At 41.1% G+C, this 22,528-nt stretch overlaps 1 protein-coding gene across 7 annotated transcripts; it reads left to right on the top strand.

Moving 5' to 3' along the window:
• The first annotated feature begins 4,350 nt into the window (after nt 1-4,350).
• On the top strand, nt 4,351-21,439 carry LOC148426201 (uncharacterized). Of its 7 annotated transcripts, XM_088411477.1 has the most exons (19): nt 4,361-6,008; nt 6,803-6,937; nt 7,015-7,130; nt 7,218-7,301; nt 8,151-8,204; nt 8,422-8,505; nt 9,293-9,346; nt 9,527-9,610; nt 10,398-10,451; nt 10,631-10,714; nt 11,497-11,550; nt 11,720-11,803; nt 12,506-12,553; nt 12,633-12,770; nt 14,103-14,156; nt 19,370-19,532; nt 19,728-19,880; nt 19,984-20,037; nt 20,521-21,439. In XM_088411477.1, exons 2-19 carry the CDS (start codon nt 6,832-6,834, stop codon nt 20,775-20,777), a joined length of 1,725 nt encoding a protein of 574 aa, XP_088267603.1. In that variant the 5' UTR covers nt 4,361-6,008; nt 6,803-6,831; the 3' UTR covers nt 20,778-21,439. The 7 variants fall into 7 exon arrangements, with proteins under 7 accessions (XP_088267608.1, XP_088267607.1, XP_088267603.1 ...); XM_088411476.1 differs by having other exon boundaries at nt 4,361-6,937; XM_088411478.1 differs by lacking the exon at nt 12,506-12,553 and having other exon boundaries at nt 4,361-6,937.
• The last annotated feature ends 1,089 nt before the right edge of the window (nt 21,440-22,528 follow it).

Raw genomic sequence — 22,528 nt, 5'->3', positions numbered from 1 at the left:
CTTCCCCGCGTGCGTTGCCGCTCTCCAGTCGCTGCGAACGCTCAATGCTGAATGACGCTTTGATTGCGAGGAGCTCTCAGCGTGCCTTCATTGTCATCTTCTTGAATCATTAAGGCTTTTTATGCACTTTGCAGCTAACTGTCGTTTCTCAGACCGAACCCTCACAAATGGGACTTTGCCGCGAATTGTGGGCCCATTCAGAGAGGAGACAAGCGGTGGATGTTTTTACACAACCCTCATCCTACTTTAGCCCCTCTCACACTGTTTTTCAAAGTGTGTCGTTTTGTGCCAACGGTAGTTTTTTAGAACTTTTCAAAGTTCGTTTGTATTGGTCCGCAAAACAATAACCAACATAAAGTGTCCTCTTTTGGATTATTAAAGAGATCTGTTATTAAAAAAACAACAAAAAAAAGATATATATATACATAATATAATATAAAATATATATATATATATATATATATATATATATATATATATATATATATATATATATATATATATATATATATATATATATATATATATATATATATATATATATATATATAATATACATAATATATAATATACATAATATACATAATATACTCAAACTGTTTGTCTTCAACAAACAAAACAAAAAAAAACATTAACTTGAAAGAATGTTTATTATGTCATAATTAGAATATTATGACTTTGTGGACTTTTGCATTTTGGGAATTCAGGCTAAGCCAATCATCGATGTCATTGAAAAGCTTGCAAATGTCATAAGTTAGCCTCTAGCACCACCCGGTGGTTTTAAGGTGTCAACACAAAAATTTATTCTGCACCCTATTCACGAGTTGCCACTGAAAGGATGAATTCAAATGTTCGGGGAATTGCATGATAAAACATCTGATTTTCAATATATCCAAAATTGACATTATTTGCACTTTTGAATGGTAGTAAATGAGCCCAACATGGGCTAAATTTGACACCTATAGGGTGTACCTCTCAACCTCCCGTTTGCAAGCATTTAGAAGGGACGGCAGCATGGCATCTTGAAAGTTGTCATGTTTTGACAATCTATGCAATATTTTAGCCTCCTTATGGCTATTTTGTATACTTTACCTTTAATATCACACAGTAGAAACGTCAATAAACCCAAATTGGGTCAAAATTTCCCCCAGGGGTTAATACTGTGTCCAACAATATGGTGTTGAAATGACGATATTTAGCCATCAATGGTACTGAATAAAGTATTATCATTTCAAAGCAAGAAACCTATTGCTATAAAAAGCTAGCTAAAATCCAGGGCAAAACCGTTTGTTATTATCAGCACTGCATCACTTAGCATTTCCCCCAAAACTTGCCCGTCTCCCCGTCAGCAAACATGTCATCATCCGCCTCAGTCAATTAAACACAACATAAAAAAAGAACTGCAGTCAAAGCTTCATAAATATTTTATGATCGCCAAGAGTGAGGAAAGCGCAAAAGTTAGATATGGAATGTGTGCGTTTAAGTTCGCACCCTCGCACACACCGAGTGAGCGTTCATCAATACAAAAAAAAAAATGCGAAAGGGCCTTTAATTTACGCCTCCAAAGGGATGCGTAAGCAGTCCCGAAGAATAGCACTAAATCATCCCGCTAGCCAAAACAGCAGCAGATTTACATGCAAATGGAACGAGCCGCTTCTGCGTTTGCCTCGTCGTTTCAATTGTTGCGCCCCGTAAACAAGCCACTTAACCGCGGGTGAGAGCGGTGCCTTTGCCGAACCCGGCGCAATTTTCCTATAAATCACCACCTTTCGTGACCGGGTCCCTCTGGCGCACCTCCGCTCCACCGGGGTGCCGGGAAGCTTCAGTGGACTCGTATGTGAGTAGAGAACGTGCAAATTGATCAAGAATTCGCTCTGCTAACAAAACACGACAGGAGCCTGAAGTTTTTTGAGGAGATTTGGCATTTTGACCAATTTGGCCATCAACCGTTCATCCATCCGTTTTCTACCGTCAAGTTGCAGGGGTGGCGGCGAAGTGCAGACTTCCCTCTCCCCAGCCACTTCGTCCAGCTCCTCCGAGGGGATCCCCAGGCCTTCCTAGGCTATCTGAGAGTCGTAGTCTCTCCGGTGTGTCCTGAGTGAGCCTCCTCCCGGTAGGACACGTCAGGGACACCTCCCCAGTGAGATGCCCGTACCACTTCTACTGGCATCTTTCAATACGGCTCAACTGTGAGCGCCTCCCGGATCCATATATCCGGTTATCTCGTTCCTCGGCACAGAGGTTGAGATCACAGGTGAAGGTTGTAACGTAGATCAACCGGTCCAGAGTCCGCACCGCAGCTGAAACTGCGCCGATCCGCCTTCCGATCTCCCGTTACATCCTGCCCTCACTCATGAACAAGACCCTAAGATACTTAAACTCAAATGAGGACCATGTTCTTAGCTTCGGAGGCGCTGATCTTCATCCCGACCGCTTCCTGTTGCCTGTAAAGAGTTGAAGATCACGGCCGGACCCCATCAACACTGTAAAAATTCTGTACATAAAAGTTTTTTGCGGTTAATGGGGACTGGACTCCCCCTCTTACATATTAAAGACAAATATTACTGTAGTACAGTATACATATTTACTTAAATCTTTAAAAATCCTTATACAGAAACTGTACTGTTATCCCTTCCCGTCCCTTTGGCCGTCGTCTCACGGAGAGCCGCGGTTATATTTGCGGAATCCAGAAGTCCAATTAAAGTGAAGCCTGTAGCTGACCAAACGTAATAACAATCGGCGTTTACACTTGAAATTTCAAAGTCTACTTATCCTAGAAACCCTCCTTTGTTCCTAGAACTTTTTTTTTTTTTAATGAATTGAACTAGGGATAAATAGACCATTTATCATTCAAACCAATTATCGGCACAGATATTTGGCATTTCGATGAATAGTGACGTATTTTAAATCTTAGAACAAATATGTTTTGAATTAATTAATTAATTAAAATTAATTAATTAAAATTAATTAATTAAAAAAAAAAAATTAATTAAAAAAAACGCGCCTTTAGCTGCTCTTCGCCAGTTTAGAGACACGTCAACGTTTGGCCCCCCGGGGCCGGGCATCAAATAAAACAAACGTATGGATTTTACGGCTTTGCAGCTGGCTCCATTTTGTGACCCTGAATTTAGCACCTAGCTTAAAAGCGCTGATCGGCTCGGTCTGACATCCAGCGGGAATGTCCTTGAGCAGGACGTGGAATCCCACACGCTTTATAACTGTAAATCGCTCCAGACCGGATTGTGGAAAAATGTAAATGATACTCCGAAATTGCCACAAGGGGGAGCCGCGCGAGGTTATCCATCCATCGCTCGCAGCGTTTGTTTCCTCGGGGGACGGTCCCTCGCCATCTGTACGGCATCAAAGCCCCTCCACCCCCCTCCCGGAAAAATCATTGCCAATCATAACATAAATTAAAGCGACAGGCGTGTCGGTGAAGGTGAACGCTTGCCTTTCGGGAATACTTAACAAGAAGCGTAATCATTTTACGCAAAGTAAAAAATAAAGACGCTTTTGTGTCTTATCGCCGTCATATTTGTGTGGCATCCGCGATTTTTTTTTTTCTTTGAAGCTAAATCCTGCCTCAGATACGTTTAGAATGGAGATGCACCTGCTGCTTTGAATTCAATTACAGAAAGGGAAAAAAAAAAAACAGCTTTTGTGAATGATCCTCCTAAGCTCACCTCAAGACGAACGCATCAAAGGGAAGCATTGTTTGTTTGAAACGCCGCACCAGGAATAATGATCAGAGAAAAACACGCTTGCTGAAAATTCAAAATCAAAAAGTGTCTGAGTGCCTGAAGTCAATTTTGTAGAAAAACATATTCTTCTCTTTTTATTTTATTGCCCCTGCTAAAATGTGTGTTTGTGTACTACTAAACAATTTTGGTTAAAAAAAAAAGTAGTGTTGGTGGATCAAAAGTCAATGAGAAGATAACTTCCAATTTTGTATTTCTGAAGTTATACATATGAAAACTTAGAAAAAGTTACAGTAGATATATGTATATATGTATATATGTACACACATACATATATATATATATATATATATATATATATATATATATATATATATATTATATATATATATATATATGTATATATATATATATATATATGTATATATGTGTATATATATATGTATATATGTGTATACACGCACACACAGTATATGTGTGTGTGTATTCATATACTTGGTTGCGTAAGGTCTTTTTCTACTGAACATCGGAGCCAGTCATGACAAACTATTTGTCACCAGATAAAAAAAAAATTGACATTCATCTTCCTTTTCAATTCCACGCAATATGACAGCGACGCCTCCGTTCGTGGACCACGCATCATCTCATTGATTCAGTGCGTTCCTGAGTTCCCACTTGACAAGTCTGTTTTTATCTACCAAAACACTCGACGGTATTGGAAAGCCCGCGGGCCTGTTAAAACAACCCCCACACACACTTTCTCATTCAAACGCGTACCCGGCAGAAGGTGACCTGTTCGGCAGATGAGTTAGCCGCGTGACAACTTCCTGTGAGTCAAGCCAAAAAGAGCTCTTGTAAAAGTGACTATATGAGAGCAGTGAGGCGTATGTGTTGGGTGGGGGGGGGTCTCCTCGCCCTCCCCCTTCACGTCTGCAGCGAAGCTCACTGAAGCTTTTAATAGCGTGGCTCACATAGCGCTATTTGCACAAAACAGGCGCCGTAGGTTTCATTTTAGAAACGGGGGGGCCGATAAAGTCATCGGGGTATTTAGGCTGCGAGAGCTGATCCAAAGGCAGCGGGGGGTCCCGCTTATTTCCTGCCGGTGAGTTTTAAAAACGACGCAGCATGCCAGGCAAATAATAAACACCATAAACTGCATGACTGCAATTTGCAGTCACACGCTGTAAAACATCAACACTTCCGTTTTTTTATTGTTTTATTTTCTCTGTATTTATTCATTTTATCTATTCATTTAAATCCAGCAGTCTAAAGAAAACACACACAAAGATGGCTGACAACACACAAACCTGCATGTCTAAACAATGAACAAATACAAAATCGTCAACAGGGCTCACACTATAAGTCATAAAAATGATTGACAACACACTTGAAAAGCCATCTTTTTTTTTTTTTTATCAAAACACTGTTACCAGCGCTAGTTTTCGAGTAGCACTTGAAAATATTCCTCACAAGAGAAAATTTATAATCACAAATGGCAAACGATACAGTCCGCAAAGATGGCCGACAACACACCGCGTACAAATCTGTAAAAACACACTCGAAAATCGCTCCGGCGAATCCCTCAAACATGGCCGACCACACGCTCCACAAAGATGGACGCCGACATACACCCTAAATATATCTGATGACATCCTGCAAAAACATGACGGAGAAGTCATAGCACAAAAATTGACTAATGTTGCACTCCAATATGGCGGCTAACACACCCCACAAATAAGTCACATTTCTGATTGCATTAGCTTCGATTTATTCGTTTAAAAAAAAAAAACATTGCCTGAGTATTGTGTGTGTGTGTGTGTGTGTGTGTGTGTGTGTGTGTGTGTGTGTGTGTGTGTGTGTGTGCGTTTGTATATATGGTATAGACCGCCAAAATACCAGACTTTTCACCTGGGAAAAGTGGACACTTGTGAATAAATTGACAAACCAAGTGTCAGTCTAATTCAAGACTTATATTTTAATTTTTTAGGGCATAAAAGAACGTTTTTTTGAAAAAAAAGAGGAAAATGTGAGCCTACTACTCAGCTGGGACAATAATTATGCTGTATTTATTTTCTAAATAACTTATAAATATGATTTTTGGAGCTGTCAATGTATTACACCTTGCATGACTTCTGTGTGTGTGTATGACACCCTGCTGGTCGTTTTTTATTATTGCACTTTCATACACACACACAAAAAACACACACGCTGGAGGCGGAGACGTGACGTAGAAGTTGGCGTGGCCTAGCACCAAATTTCCCGGGAAAGACTTCAATTTGCCGCGAAAGTGACATTGGACTGGCCTTTTAGGTAAGTATTCAATAAATAATCACTGTAAATACTTCTAGTTATACGTGAGTACGGTCAGCTTAGGTTTTACGAGGTTATTTTTTCATGAGAGGGCCTGTTAAGCCTTTTTTTTTAAAAGACGTTTTTATGATTGATAACACGGGACGTTTTGTGCATTAGTTTATATGCAAAGGGGGCTGTAACAGGTGAATCTCTAGGTTTATATGTGTTAAATGTTTTTGCTTGCTTGGCCTCGTTTGTTCGATCCTAGACCTGTACATTTAATTGAATGGACCAGGTAATTAACGGAATACTTTTCCGCGTTTGTTTACACAAACTATTTGCAGCTAGTTAGCTGCAAGAGCTAACGGACTTCCTCATCCTTGTCCCGTTACGGTGATATATGTAAGCAAGAATACGGTTGATATATAAATGCACATCTGAGCGTAAAAATTCTACTTATGTGGCGGACATATCAATCTAACTTTATTTCTGTCGAAAAATATATATATAATTTTGAGGTTACTGTTGAGAAGACACACCCATACTTTTGACCTTCATTTTTGGGGGAAAAAGTCCATATTTTACTTGGGGAGTTATAGTACATTCTGCCTGGATCAGACAGTTGCTCTACCATAATAATTGTATCTTATTTGGAAGAAATGGCGGACATGCATACTGCACATTGATGGGATTCTGCATTGTGACAGATTCACTCTTAATTTTGTCACGTACTGATGAATTCATTGAATAATGAGTGCCTTTTGTGTAGTGCCTTTAAAACCCTTTTTTTCGTTGGCTTTATTTGAATGAAGGAGCTCTTGATTCAAAATCAGAAAAAAAAATGCCAAGGAGAAGGTGTCTGGATCCAAAAAATGAAGCAAGACTTTACATTGATTCTGGAAAAGACAAGCTTGGAATGGATGTGAAATACATCAATGCATTCAAAGGTAAGCTAAATCTCACAATGACATTTGACAATTGATTCTTTCACCTTACATCATTAATGTTGTTTTTTCAATTCTAGGGCGAGGAGTCTTTGCTTGCGCTTCTTTTGAAAAAGGAGACTTCTTGCTAGAATATCGTGGTGAACTTATCAACATACAAGAATGTGAGAGAAGACAGAGGGTGTACCAGTATAAGGTTAGCATGCATCCGAAAATAACAGTAGAAATTAAGAAGTCCACTAAGTATGTGTGTGTTTTGACCCTTTATTTTTCTGTATGTCAGTGTGTGATGGAGAAAAGGGACCTAATGACCTTGAGCCAGACTAAACCTGGTTCAATACAACAGCCTCTAACCAGTTGTGAAAAGGTAAATCACCTTAGCACCACTAAGTATCATCTAGAATCCAACTTCCGATGGAGTTCAGCAACTACAGTATTTTCCATGTTCTTTATCAAATCACCAGTACTAAAACTATTTCGAGGCTTATTAATATTAATAGACTAGAGTGCGATTTACAGTGTTTTTTTTAGTCATTATTGCATTCTTAAGTCACACCAACGTCCATATATATATATATATATATATATATATATATATATATATATAATGTATATGTGTGTGTGTGTATATATATATATATATATATATATATATATATATATATATATATATATGTATATGTATATATATATATATATATATGTATATGTATATATATATATATATATATATATATATATATATATATATATATATATATATGTATATATGTGTGTGTGTGTGTTTCCAGTTTAGAATATGGCTTACACTGACACTGGCATATGCTGCCATTCGCACCAAAACTATTTAGTGAAGAGGTTGAGGAGTAAAACTACATGTGTATGTGTGTGTTCACATACTGTAGGCATATGATTTAAATTGACATTTCACCTCGCTCTATCTACAAGTCTCACAGTCACATATAATCACCTATCTGTTAGTCTTCAATAACTTCACTTTATCGAACTTTGTTTATTAACAACTCACATTGCTCTCGTATACACATGTTAATCCCCGCCAAAAATGACTGTCCCTTTTTCTCCTTTGTCATCAGTATGCACTTACTTTCAATTGCTTTAGAATTGTATTAAATGACATAACAAACAGTCATAAAAATTCAGCCTAACACGATCTATGGTCATCGAAGTTTAAGTTTTCTTTCCTTTCTGTTTACAGTATCCTGATATGGAGATGTCTCTCCAGCCCTCAAACCTTGAAGACTTTGAACAGGTACATCTGTATACATATGATATATAACATCAAAATATAAACATAATAATAACATAATATAAATTTAACAGCATCACTGGAGTGAAAAACTGGCAAAGGTTTACCTTTCAGGCATATCCCTGCAACTTTATTCAATTTGTAATCAAACAATTCCCTGGAGTCTGACTGTTCCTGTGCATATCTGTGTGTTTTGACCCTGTATTTTCGTGTATTTCAGTGTGTGATGGAGAGAAGCAACATAATGACTTTGAGCAAGACTGAACCTGGTCCAGTACTGCAGCCACTGACCAATTCTGAAAAGGTAAATCATCTCAGCGCCAATAAGCATCATTAAGAATCCAACTTCCGGTTGAGTTCAACAACTACAGTATTTTCTAAGTTCTGTGTCAAGTCACCAGTACTAAAACTATTTAGAGGCTTATTAATATTAATAGACTTGAGCCAGATCCACTGGATTTGTAGTGTATTATACAGTCATTATTACATTTTTAAGTCACACCAACGGCTGTGTGTGTGTGTGTTCATCTTCGTATATGGCTTACACTGACACAGGCATATGCAGACATTCCCACCGAAACAATTCAGTATGGAGATTTAGGAGTCAAACTCACCTCCGTATGTATGTGTGTGAGCAAGTAGGCATATGGTTTAAAGTGACATTTCACCTCACTTTATCTACAAGTCTCACAGTCACATATTATCACCTATCAGATAGTCTTCAATAAGTTCATGCTATCAAACTGTGTTTGTTTATTAACTTCTACATTGCCCTTATACACACATTACTCCCCGCTAAAACATACTGTCCCTTTTCGTACAATGTCATCAGTATGCGCTTACTTTCAATTGCTTAAGAATTGCATTAAATGACAGAATGAACAGAATACAAATTCAATTTAACAGTCTCCGGAGATCAGGATAAACTGACACTCTATCAGTACTCTGTGCACTACTGTTTGTAAAATGACTAAGTAAAACTCAATGATTCTTGTTCCTTTATCACTCAAAATCACCCCTGTGATGTCATGCGATGTGCCTCTGAAGGTAGGGTCATCGAAGTTTGAGTTTTCTTTCCTTTCTATTTACAGCATCCTGATGTGGAAATGTCTCTCCAGCCCTCAAATGTTGAAGACTTTGAACCGGTACATCCATTTTGTTGAATATAAATTTAGCGGCATCACTGGGAGTGAAAAACTGTCAAAAGTTTACCTTTCAGGCATATTCTTGCAACTTTATTCAATTTGTAATCAAACAATTCCCTGGAGTCTGATTGTTCCTGTGCATATCTGTGTGTTTTGACCCTGTATTTTCTTGTATTTCAGTGTGCGATGGAGAGAAGGGACTTAATGACCTCGAACAAGACTGAACCTCATCCAGTACTACAGCCGCAGACCAATTCTGAAAAGGTAAATCATCTCAGCACCAATAAGCATCATTAAGAATCCAACTTCCCAGTTAGTTCAACAACTTCAGTATTTTCTAGGTTCTGTGTCAAGTCACCAGTACTAAAACTATTTAGAGGCTTATTAATATTAATAGACTTGAGCCAGATCCACTGGATTTATAGTGTATTATGCAGTCATTATTACATTATTAAGTCTCATCAACGTCCGTGTGTGTGTGTTCATCTTAGAATATGGCTTACACTGACACAGGCATATGCTGACATTCCCACCAAAACTATTCAGTGTAGAGGTTTAGGAGTCAAACTCACCTCCGTGTGTATGTGTGTGTGCTTGTAGGATTATGGTTTAAAGTGACGTTTCACCTCGCTTTATCTACAAGTCTCACAGTCACATTTTATCACCTTTCTGATAGTCTTCAATAAGTTCACGCTATCAAACTGTGTTAGTTTATTAAGTCTTCTACATTGCTCTCATATACACATGTTAATCCCTGCTAAAACATACTGTCCCTTTTTCTACAATGGCATCAGTATGCGCTTAGTTTCATTTGCTTTAGAATTGCATTACATGACAGAATGAACAGAATTTAAATTCAATTTAACAGTCTCCGTGGATCAGAATAAACTGACACTATCAGTACTTGGTGCACTATTGTTTGTGAAATGACCAAGTAAAACTCAATGATTCTTGATCCTGTATCAGTCAAAATCACCCCTGTGATGTAATGCATTGTTCCTCTGAAGGTATGGTCATTGAAGTTTGAGTTTTCTTTCCTTTCTATTTACAGCATCCTGATGTGGAGATGTCTCCCCAGCCCTCAAATGTTGAAGACTTTGAACCAGTACATCCATTTTGTTAATATAAAATTAACGGCGTCGCTGGGAGTGAAAAACTGCCAAAAGTGTACCTTTCAGGCATATTCTTGCAACTTTATTCAATTTGTAATCAAACAATTCCCTGGAATCTGATTGTTCTTGTGCATTTCTGTGTGTTTTGACCCTGTATCTTCCTGTATTTCAGTGTGCGATGGAGAGAAGGGACTTTATGACCTTGAGCAAGACTGAACCTCATGCAGTACTACAGCCACAGACCAATTCTGAAAAGGTAAATCATCTCAGCCCCAATAAGCATCATTAAGAATCCAACTTCCCGGTTAGTTCAACAACTTCAGTATTTTCTACATTCTGTGTCAAGTCACCAGTACTAAAACTATTTAGAGGCTTATTAATATTAATAGACTCGAGCCAGATCCACTGGATTTATAGTGTATTATGCAGTCATTATTACATTTTTAAGTCTCACCAACGTCCGTGTGTGTATGTTCATTTTAGAATATGGCTTACACTGACACAGGCATATGCTGACATTCCCACCCAAACTATTCAGTCTAGAGATTTAGGAGTCAAACTCATCTCCGTGTGTGTGCTTGTAGGATTATGGTTTAAAGTGACATTTCACCTCACTTTATCTACAAGTCTCACAGTCACATATTATCTCCTATCTGATAGTCTTCAATAAGTTCACGCTATCAAACTGTGTTAGTTTATTAAGTCTTCTACATTGCTCTTATACACACGTTAATCCCTGCTAAAACATACTGTCTCATTTCCTACAATGTCATCAGTATTGCGCTTACTTTCAATTGCTTTAGAATTGCATTAAATGACAGAATGAACAGAATACAAATTCAATTTAACAGTCTCCATAGATCAGAACAAACTGACACTCTATCAGTACTTGGTGCACTATTGTTTGTGAAATGACCAGGTAAAACTCAATGATTCTTGATCCTGTATCACTCAAAATCACCTCCCTGTGATGTAATGCGTTGTGCCTCTGAAGGTATGAGCATCAAAGTTTGAATTTTCTTTCCTGTCTATTTACAGCATCCTGATGTGGAGATGTCTCCCCAGCCCTCAAATGTTGAAGACTTTGAACCGGTACACACATTTTGTTGAATATAAATTTAACAGCATCACTGGGAGTGAAAAACTGTCAAAAGTTTACCTTTCAGGCATATTCTTGCAACTTTATTCAATTTGTAATCAAACAATTCCATGGAGTTTGATTGTTCCTGTCCATACTGTGTGTTTCGACCCTGTATTTCAGTGTACGATGGAGAGAAGGGACTTAATGACCTTGAACAAGACTGAACTTGGTCCAGTACTGCAGCCACTGACCAATTCTGAAAAGGTAAATCATCTCAGCGCCAATAAGCATCATTACGAATCCAACTTCCGGTTGAGTTCAACAACTACAGTATATTCTAAGTTCTGTGTCAAGTCACCAGTACTAAAACTATTTCGAGGCTTATTAATATTAATAGACTCGAGCCAGATCCACTGGATTTATAGTGTATTATACAGTCATTATTACATTTTTAAGTCACACCAACGGCTGCGTGTGTGTGTGTGTTCATCTTCGTATATGGCTTACACTGACACAGGCATATGCAGACATTCCCACCGAAACTATTCAGTGTGGAGGTTTAGGTGTCAAACTCACCTCCATGTGTATGTGTGTGTGCTTGCAGGATTATGGTTTAAAGTGACATTTCACCTGGCTTTATCTACAAGTCTCACAGTCACATATTATCACCTATCTGACAGTCTTCAATAATTTCACGCTATCAAACTGTGTTAGTTCATTAAGTATTCTACATTGCTCTTATACTCACGTTAATCCCTGCTAAAACATACTGCCCCTTTTCAAACAACGTCATCAGAATGCGTTCACGTTCAATTGCTTTAGAATTGCATTAAATGACAACATAAACAGGAATACACATTTAAACTTTTTTATTAATTAATCGTACTTTCATTTACAGTGTAAGGAGTTCTATCATAATTTTGGTTAAATTATTCAGTCGTTCAATTCTAAGTATATTTGTTCCAGATTAGCACTGGACTTGTCCCCTTTCACCAGGTGGCTACAAAAGAGCAGGTAAAACGGTTAGGTTTTTCTGCTTCATTTGAATAGATTGTTCTTTGACACGACCGATTTGTGTCATGTGTTTTGACAGTTAAGAGCAAGTCGCCGACTTCAAAACCTACGGAAGCATCATGCTCAGCGTGAGGAAGCATTTGATAAGGCCAAGAAAAAACTGCTTGAGGGAGGGAAGCAAATGATTTTGAATCTGGTTAAGAGAATTAATGATTCGGTGAGTTTTTAATTCTAAGCAAAATTAAAATGCTATTTTGGCCGTATGCCAATAAATCACTATAAAAGTGTATATGAGAACATTATTCTTAGAACACTAATTTGCTTGCAAATGTAGCCAAATTTCTCAAAACATTCAAATTCACCATGAATAAATGGGAAGGTTTCAACAGATTCCTTACTTACTAAATAATATAATTATTGCTATGGCTAACTGTCAGAGAAATCTCAGAAAAGAAGACTAGGACAAGCCTAGCTGCTTAAACAGCAAAAAGAGTAACTCAGACCAGCCAAGATTGACTTTTCTATGCCGGCATAGGGAAAAAGCTTGGGCAAATGTAACTCGTGGGTCTTCCAACGCTAGTTTTCCACTGCCCAGCCGTTCCCCCCTGGCTTTTATTGAGTAGAAGCATAGCAGATTACAAGACACAACAAAAGAGCCAGCCGGGCGCCACCGGCAGCTGGGCCAAGGTCCCGGCTCACACTTTCGTGCGTCAACAGTTCTATCTAAGGACAGGGTCAAGATGAACTAGGATTGCATAAATGGGTAACAATGAACTAAGCACATAATGATAACAACCTAATATATGATTCCCTTCACACTAACCTACCGCAAAGTAGGCTAGCCATAGTAGTGTACATAAGTTTCACATCGTATACCAACACATCATGTCATGTGTGGTTGTCTGAGATTTTCAAAACCTTAACCTGCTACACATTTTCAATAGTGCAGCAGATTTTCTTATGTTAAATGCGCAGTGTCAAGAAAACTATTGGGTCATTTCCAATTGAAAACAACTGAGACAATATTACGCTAAGAAGGGAACTGAGGGAATATTAATTACATAAATAATGTTTCATTTATGTAATTTGATAATGGTGGAGTAATGACAAATTTTGTAGGCTTGATAATGAATCATTAATATGGCATTGTCAAATACAATTGTGTGCAGGAATTCAAATGTTACTATCAATGTAATCATTTAAAAATATATATGCTCTTTAGGATAGTATTGTGGGGAAGTAATACTACTTGTATATAAACAGACTGTCCCTTTTTCTCCTGTCAGCAGTATGCTCTTACTTTCAGTTGCTTTAGAATTGTATTAAATGACAGTACAAACAAGAATACGAATTCAACCTAACACTATACATGGATCAGAAGAAACGGACACTCTGTCAGTAGTTGTTAGACGATTGTTTGTGAAATGACCAAGTAAAACGCAATGATTCTTGATCCTGTATCACTAAGAATCACCACAGTGATGTAATGTGTTGTGCCTACAACGGTTTGGTCATCTGAGGTTAATTTTTTCTTCATTTCTCTTTACAGCAGCCTGATGTAGCGCTGCCATCCCTAAGCTCAGAGTTTGAAGGCATTGAACAGGTATATTCGGTTGGTAAATTGAATTCATCCATCTGTCCGTCCATTATCTTCCGCTTATCTGGGGTCTGGTACCAGGGGCCGCAGCCTCAGCAGGGAAGCCTAGACTTCCACATCGTCCAGCTCCTCCATGGCTATCTCCAGGCGTTCCTAGGCCAGCCGAGAAACATAGTCTCTCCTGCGTGCCCTGGGTAATCCCCGGGGGCTCGTCCCGGTGTGACATACCCGGTGGAAATGGGGGGGATGCCGGTCAGATCTGACAGACCCAAACGTATTGTGCGGGTCTGCTGGGAATATCTGGTAGAGTCCCACCTCAGAAGGCGTTTCAACTCCCAACTCTGGGAGAATTTGTCCCACGTTTCAGGGGAGGGGGACCATGTTCCGCGTCTCCATTATCGAGGCGCCTGATTGAAGTTTTGTAAGGTAGTAGGCGCCTGTCGTGATGTAAATCCATGTAACCTTTGGTTGAAAAGGGTAAGGAATGCCTTCAAGCTGAAGTTCTATATCGGGAGTTCTATTGGGTCTTTTTGGCTTGTAGGAATCCATAGGCAGCTGACAAATACTGACCGGCCAAGCGGAGTGCAGCTTGGGTATTTGACGAGGCAAAAACCCGGGCATGAGAGAAGTTCGGTGAGGCCATGGAAAATGAGATCCTGATTACTTTGAGAAAATTCTGGTCCACTATCTGGTGTCTCAGGAGGGGTAAGCAGTGCACCATAATTATTATTTACAGAGGATATAGCGCGCTGCTGACCTGTGGGCAGAATACTTCGAAGACCTCCTCAATTCCTCCGACATGTCTTCCTCAGAGGAAGCAGAGTCTGGAAGCACGTGGGCTCTCCCATCTCTGTGGCTGAAGTTGCCAAGGTGGTCAAAAAAAAAAGTCCTTGGTGGAAGGCCCCCAGGGGTGGATGAGAACTGCCTGGAGTTCTTAAAGGCTCTGGATGTTGTGGTGCTGTCCTGGTCGACATGCCTCTGCAACATCACTCGGACATCTGGGACAGCGCCTCTAGATTGGCAGACCGGTGTGATGATTCCCCTTTTTAAGAAGCGGGACCAGAGGGTGTGTTCCAATTATAGAGAGATCACACTCTTAAGCCTTCTCTATAAGATATATTGGGGGTGCTGGAAAGAAGGGTGCGTCAGGAAGTCGAACCTCAGATTCAGGAAGAGCAGTGTGGTTTTTGTCCCGGCCGAGGCACAATGGACCAGCACTACACCCTTCGCAGAATCCTCAAGCATTTATGGGAGTTCGCCCAACCAGTCTGTGTGTGCTTTTTGGACTTTGAGAAGGAGTGAAGGCCTTAGACAGTGTCTCTCATTGAATTCTGTGGGGGCTGTTTCAGGAGGGGGGGTACCAAGCCCTCTGATACGGACTGTTTGGGCCCTGTACCATCCATGTCAGAGTTTAGTCTGTATTTCCGACGGGAAGTTGAATTTGTTTCCAGTGAGAGGTGGACACTGCCAAGGCTGCCCTTTGTCACGGAGTCCGTTCATTACCTTTATGGACAGAATTTATCGTTGCATCAGAAGTAATGGGGGTCTCAGTATTGCTTCTCTGTTCTCTGCTACTAGTGATGATGTGGTGTTGTTGGCGTCTTCAGGCAAGGACCTCCAACTTACAGAGCGATTTGAATATGAAACCTATCCATCCATCATCTTCAGCTTATCGTGGTTCAGATTGCGGGGGCAGCACCCTCAGCAGTGAAGCCCGGACTTCCCTCTCTCCGGCCATTTCGTCCAGCTCCTCTAGGGGAATCCCCATGTGTTCCCGCACCAAGAAAGAGGCATAGTCCCTCCAGCGTGTCCTGGGTCATCCCTGGGGTCTCCTCCTGGTTGGACATGTCCGTAACACCTCACCAGGGAGATGTCTGGGAGGCATGATAACAAGATGCCCGAACTACTACACCTCTACTGGCTCCTCTCAACGGAGAGGAGCAGCAGCTCGACACTGGGTCCTTCCCGGATGACCGAGCTTCTCACCCTGGCTCTAGGGGAGAGCCCAGACAGCTTGCAGAGGAATCTCATTTCGGCTGCGTGTCTCTGAGATCTCGTTCTTTTGGTCATAAAAGACAGCTTGTGAGGGCAGGAACGTAGATTGCTTTGCCTTTTTGGCTCAGCTCTCTCTTTACCAGGGTTTGGAACACAGCAGATGTTGAATCGATCCGCCTGTCGATCTTCCATTCCATTTTACCCTCACTCATGAAGACCCCAAGATACTTGAACTCCTCCACTTGGGGCAGGACCTCATCTCTGACCCCGAGAAGGCACACCACCCTTTTCCGACTGAGGACCATGATCTCTAATTTGGAGATGCTGATCTTCATCCTTCTGCTTCACACTCAGCTGCGAACTGCTCCAATGAGAGTTGGAGGTCACGGTCTGAAAAAGCCAACAACACCACATCATCCGCAAATAGCAGAAATGAAACTCTGAAACCAGACCCCTCCTCAATGCTTCGGCTGCGCCTACAGATTCTGTGAATAAAGGTAATGAAAAGAAATGGTGAAAATGGGCAGCCTTGGCGGAGTCCAACCACCACTGGAAACGGATTCAACTAACTGCCAGAAATGTGGTGTTAAAGGGACAAAATTGGCAGTATCAAGGCTTGGGGTACACCGTACTTCCAAAGCGACTCCCACAGAATTCCCCAAGGGACACGATTCAACACCTTCTGCAAGTCTACAACACACATGTAGACTGGATGGGCGAAATTACTTATACTCTTGAGGATCCTGCCGAGGGTGTAGATTTGGTCCACTTTTCCACGGCCAGGACAAAAACTACCCTGCTCCTCCTGAAATCGAGATTCGACCCCTGAATAGAATTTACCGAGGAGGCTGAGGAGTGTGATTCCTCTATAGGTGGAACACACCCTCCAGTCCCCCTTATTAAAAAGCGGAACCACCACCCCAATCTACTAATCCAGAGGTGTTGTCCCGGATGACTATGCGATGTTGCAGAAGCGTGTCTGCCAGGACAGCTCTACAACATCCAGAGCCTTTAGAAATGCCGGGCGGATCTCATCCACCCCCAAGGCCTTGCCACCAAGGAGTTTTTTTGACCACGATGGTGACTTCAGCCCCAGAAGCCCGCCTCAGAGCTTCCGGACTCTGTTTACTCAGAAGAAGGCGTGTCGATGGGTTTTATGATGTCTTCAGAGTATTCTGTCCACTGGTTCACGGCGTCCCAAGTTGAGGTCAGCAGCACCCCATCCCCACTGCCATAGAGGTGACATTCCATGTCCCAAGAGCTAGCTTCTGCAGCTGGAGTTGGAGCGCCAAGTTTCCTGTCTTTGGCCGCCGCCCAGCTCACACTCCACCCGACCTACGGCCCATCCCACAGGTGCTGAGCCCCATGGGCTGAACCCGGCTGAGTCCCATGGGCTGAACCCGGCTGAGCCCCATGGGTGTGGGCTTGGCTACCAGGTACTCGCCAGCTAGCCCCACCTTCAGGCTTTGCTTCGGAGGGGGGCCACAGTGACCGGCGTCTGAATGTGGGCACCTCGACTCCATGTATTTTATCCATCATTAGAGGAAAATGGTTCATGCTTAGTCTGGTTCCTTACTTAGGACTTGTTTGCCCTGGGTGACCTTTCTAGGGGCATTAAGCCCCAGACAACTTAGCTCCTCGGATCATTGGGGCGTGCAAACCCCTCCACCACGATAAAGTGACGGCCCAGAGAGGGACGAGTGTGAAGCCTTGGGTCGATGATGATCAGAATCATGGTCTTTGTTGGAAAAAAGGTGGAGTACACTTTCCCAGTCGGGAGTAGATAACGTCCTGCCCCAAGTGTCGGAGTTTAAGTATCTTGGGATAATTTTTGAAAGTGTTGGTAGGAGGGAAAGGACCAAGCTCTCCATTAACCAGTCGATCTACATTCCTGCCCTCATCTATGTGTCATGGGTGAAAGAATGAGATCCTGGACACAAGTGACTGAATTGAGTTTCCTTCACATGATGATCTTACCCTAAGAGATAGGGTGAGAAGCATTGTCATACTGGAGGGTCTCAGTGTCAAGCCGTTGCTCCTCGGCATTGAGAGTAGCTAGTTGAGGTGGACGCCTCCCTGGTAAAGTGTTCCGTGCATGGGAAAAGGGCCTGGGATGACCCAGGACATGTCAGAGAGATTATGTGTTTGGGCTGGCCTGAGAACGCCTAGGGATCCTCCCAGGGGAGCTTGACGAAATGACCAGGGAGAGGAAAATCTGGGCTTCCCTGCTCAAGCTGGTACCCTCACAACCCAACCGTGCTGTAGAAAGAAGCGCTTGAAAATGAATGGATGGGTGGTAAGGGCGCGGTGTTGAGGCGGTATGAGAGCCGTTAATTGTCCTGTTTTACAATTTATCATATCAACAGCAGTATTTTGGTGCACACAAAAACTACTTTTTGTGTGTAATATTTGTGGGTAATACTTTGTAATTGCAGCCACATTTGATCTATGCATCTTTGTTGTACTTTTTTTTTTAGTGTGCAATCCCATATGGTTTTGAAATGTTCTGCCAACATGCTCTACAGAGATTTTTTCTTTTGTCCTCAGTCAACAGAAACTTTCATGAAACTGTACAGATCTCAGTAGTGTGAGCTGGTTTCCCACAAAGCTCTGCACACCCTGAGCAGTGCCAAGTATAATAAACCAACAACACTGCCTTTCACAGAGGATGTCCAGGTACTTCACCAGTACCTCCAGAAGACGGCACACAGTGCAGTTACTAACTTGAAGAAGCAAGCAACACCAAAGAACTACGCTGAGCTTGCTAAAGTTACTTAAGCACAAATTATTGTATTCAATCGTAGACGCGCTGGAGAAGTCTCAAAAATGCTCATCAAAAGTTTTGATGAGAGGGACAGAACACAGCTGCATAAAGATGTAGCCATGGGCCTGTCTAAGCTGGAGCAGAGGTTGTGCAACTATTTCACCAGAGTATAAATTGTTGGGAAAAGAGAGAGAAAGGTTGTGGTTCTTCTTGCGGCGTCTACGGTTGAAGCTCTATCACTGCTGAGTAGCAAAAGGAAGGAATGCAGTGTCCCGCATGACAATGTTTTTTTATTTGGAAGGCCTAAAACCCTGACCCACTACAGGGGACATGATTGCTTGCGTGTTTATGCAATCTTGTGTGGAGCAAAACAGCCAGAGTTCCTCAGGTCAACTCACCTTCGAAAACATGTCGCCACACTATCACAAATCCTGAATTTGAAAAAAATGAACTCGACCAGGTTGCAGATTTTCTGGGACATGATATCCGGGTCCATCGAGATTTCTACAGGTTGCCAGTCCCAACCACACAATTGGCAAAGATATCCAAACTGCTACTTTCCATAGAGAAAGGTGATCTTTCCGGGCTACAAGGAAAATCTCTGGATGAAATTGAAATCGAAGGTAAGCTAATGTTTTCTTTAGAAGCCCCCCACCCTCACCACACACGCATACATACACATACATCCTTTCGCGCTTGTGTCAATGGTTCATTGGTCATGTGAGCTAAGATCATTCTGTACTAATACAGACCAATTTCTTCAGTTAAGGGTCTGATGGCTCACTGTTCTTTCATTATGACAACCTTTTTTTGTCTAGAAAGCTTGTCATTTAGTGAGACTGAAGATAATGACAGTGAGCCTAAGGGCATCACCAAAGGGATCAAACAACCATTGCCTGAACATGGCGAAGACCTGGATCCAGCATCAGTCTGTACGATCCTGAAACATGAACAGGAGTCTGGATTCAAGGGTATGTTCTCAGTTTTCTTGATTTTTTTTCTTTCATTAGATGGGACAAGAATAGTCTTCTTGACAAGGCATTTTTCACAAGTAATTTTTGTTTTTTTTATTAGATACACAATCACATGTGATGTCTACAGGAGAAGACACAGTCCCTACATCTAGTGGTAAGGCAAAATTTAAGGTCTTTGAATGTTAAAACCCTCTTCCGATGGGTTCTCCTTTGGGAAGCACGGCTCTCAAGCACACCTCCAAGATACATGATTCGTGACTGCTGCCCTCATTGGTCGATAGAAGGAGGACAGGGCAGGAGTTGTAATATACCCCAACTCCCATGATCGCGCCGGGAGCCAATCACGACGTGTCTTGAAGGCGTGCTTGAGAGCCGGGCTTTTCAACGTCCCATATGCTGTTGTGACAGACTCAGAATGGAGCAATCGGACATTGTAAAGAGAACTTTAGTCCTCTTTTCCAACCTGCAGCCATTCAAAAGCCTGCATTAGTCCCTTACCAAAAACTGTGAAGAGCAGCGGTTTCACGTATTTGTTTTGCAGCCTTTTTAATTTTCACACATTAGTCAGACTTACTTCTGATTGTTCAAGTACTTGTGTATAACTTTTGTTCTGTTTTTGACCATGCATTTCTCTCAGGAAAAGATGATGCTGGTCAAGATTATGACGCTAGAAGACAGCCAAAGAGAATGTGGACCAAACCAGAAATCGCTGCAGTGATGCGACATTTTGGAGGCCACATTAGGAAAGGAAAACTTGCCTCTAAAGTTGAATGCAGGCAGTGCAAGGAGGCAGAAGACTCTGCGTTGTCACAACGTACGGTACAAAATATAAGAGACTTTGTAAGGAACCGAATCATCACAATCAAGAGGCAGCAGGCTCAGAAAAAGCTGTAAACCCATAGCCATTTTCAGCAATATTTTTTTTTTTTCGATAATCAATCAATCAATTTCATGTACTCTTAATACTTTTACAAATATATTTTACTACTCAACTGAAAATTTCATCACCTATACTCAAGGCTCACATAGCGACAAATGCCGGCTCATCTTGGGAACGTCACATAGAGAATCCCCCAAAAAACAGTTGGAAAATGTGTTTTTAAATGTTTTAATTGGACAGGAAATGCTAAAAAAAATGCTAAGAAAATGCTAAATAGGTGTATCAACTCTTTAGTTTACATTATTGCACTTGGATTAAAGTTGTTCAGATGCTATCCACTTTTCCATGTTTAAGTTTGGAGTTCCACAATAGTTTTGCATTTGTTTAATATTAATAAACAGCTCCACTATAAAACTCACACATAACCAAAAGTGATTTGAGTTAGTGGATTTTTTTTCTTGATCTTGATAGACTCCGTTGGGTCTCTTGTTATTGTTAACTGAGAATGTCTGATTCAGTATTTTTGACAGACATTGTTTACAGTTTGATAATCAGGAATCGTTATAATTTTATATAATGCTGTTAATTTCATAATGGCAGGCTACTTGGTCTTTTCATTGAAAGAGCCTGGGTTAAAGGAACCATTGTTAATAAAGACAATTGTCTACACCCTTCATGCAGTTGCTTCTTAATTTGGTAAATTGTAGTTATGACAACATTGCCGTTTTAAGGTCTCAACATTGTTGATACTCTTTACTGTCTTGTGTCTATTAATTAGTTGTGAATGAGCACTTACAAGGTTGAAATCATCACTCATCTACAGCCAATACTCACGTTTGCTTCTGTGCACTTATTGTATAGAGGTGTCTGGTTAGTGTTTTTATGTTAATTTTAGGTGTTGGGGGTGTGCCCTCGTTGTCCATTTAAAGTCAACATATTCTTGTTGTGTCCATGTATACCACAATTCAAGTGTCGTCATTGGTGTCTGGTTGGTGTGTTTATGTTAATTTTGGGTGGTGAGGGTGTGCCCTCGTTGTCCATTTAAAGTCATCATAATCCTGGTTTTGTCCATGCATACCACAATTCAAGTGTCATCCGAAACCACCATCTAGTCAGGTCTTGTGATCTCAGGTTCTGAACCTCTTTTCTAAGAGCTAAAGTGTTCTAAAATTTTCTCAATTTTTTGGTAGTGATTTGACCTTACTTCTATTGTTCTAGGCCCTTTTAAAAGGTGTGTCAACTTAAACCACCATCGAGCCGGTTTGTGACACTTGTCAATTTATACCCTATAAACACATATGTGTGTGTGCGCGTGTGTGTGTGTGTGTGTGTGTAGTATGTTCTTCAGACATTTGGTGTGTTTCCATTCCCGGCAAAGCAGGACGATCTTTACCCTTCCAAATGTCAGCAGGTGGTCATGTGACGGCGTTAAACGGTGACATTTACACATTCCCTCTGTCAGGGTTCATTTGTAGCCAAAAAAAAAAAAACCTCATTCCCTCTTCATATATTCCTTGAGAGCTTTTTGTAAAATATGCTGAAGGTCTTTCAGGCGATGACATTTCGTCTGAAACTATCAGACGATGGCATGCGGGTGCACAAGCGGCCGAGTCAGCAGAAAATGTGCCACGTATAATATGTTCCGCATGCATTTGCGCGCTCCGCCGGAGACATTTGAGATAACGGGCGGAAGTCAATTTTTATGTTTGCTGTTGCCGTGTTGCCGACGGACTCGTTTCAAGCTCCGCCCCTAGATTTCTTTACA

Source organism: Hippichthys cyanospilos, chromosome 3, assembly GCF_059441005.1.
Source record: "Hippichthys cyanospilos isolate Australia breed blue-spotted pipefish chromosome 3, RoL_Hcya_1.0, whole genome shotgun sequence".
NCBI lineage: Eukaryota > Metazoa > Chordata > Actinopteri > Syngnathiformes > Syngnathidae > Hippichthys > Hippichthys cyanospilos.
The sequence above is the reverse complement of the archived record's forward strand: the minus strand, read 5'-3'. Positions and strand labels throughout refer to the sequence as shown.

Excerpts from the sequence above, each read along its gene's own strand:
- LOC148426201 (XM_088411477.1), top strand. The coding sequence starts at position 6,832 with ATGCCAAGGAGAAGGTGTCTGGATCCAAAAAATGAAGCAAGACTTTAC. Across the intron at positions 12,771-14,102 it reads TTAAGAGAATTAATGATTCG|CAGCCTGATGTAGCGCTGCC; the intron begins GTGAGTTTTTAA and ends TTCTCTTTACAG. Across the intron at positions 19,533-19,727 it reads GGATGAAATTGAAATCGAAG|AAAGCTTGTCATTTAGTGAG; the intron begins GTAAGCTAATGT and ends TTTTTTGTCTAG.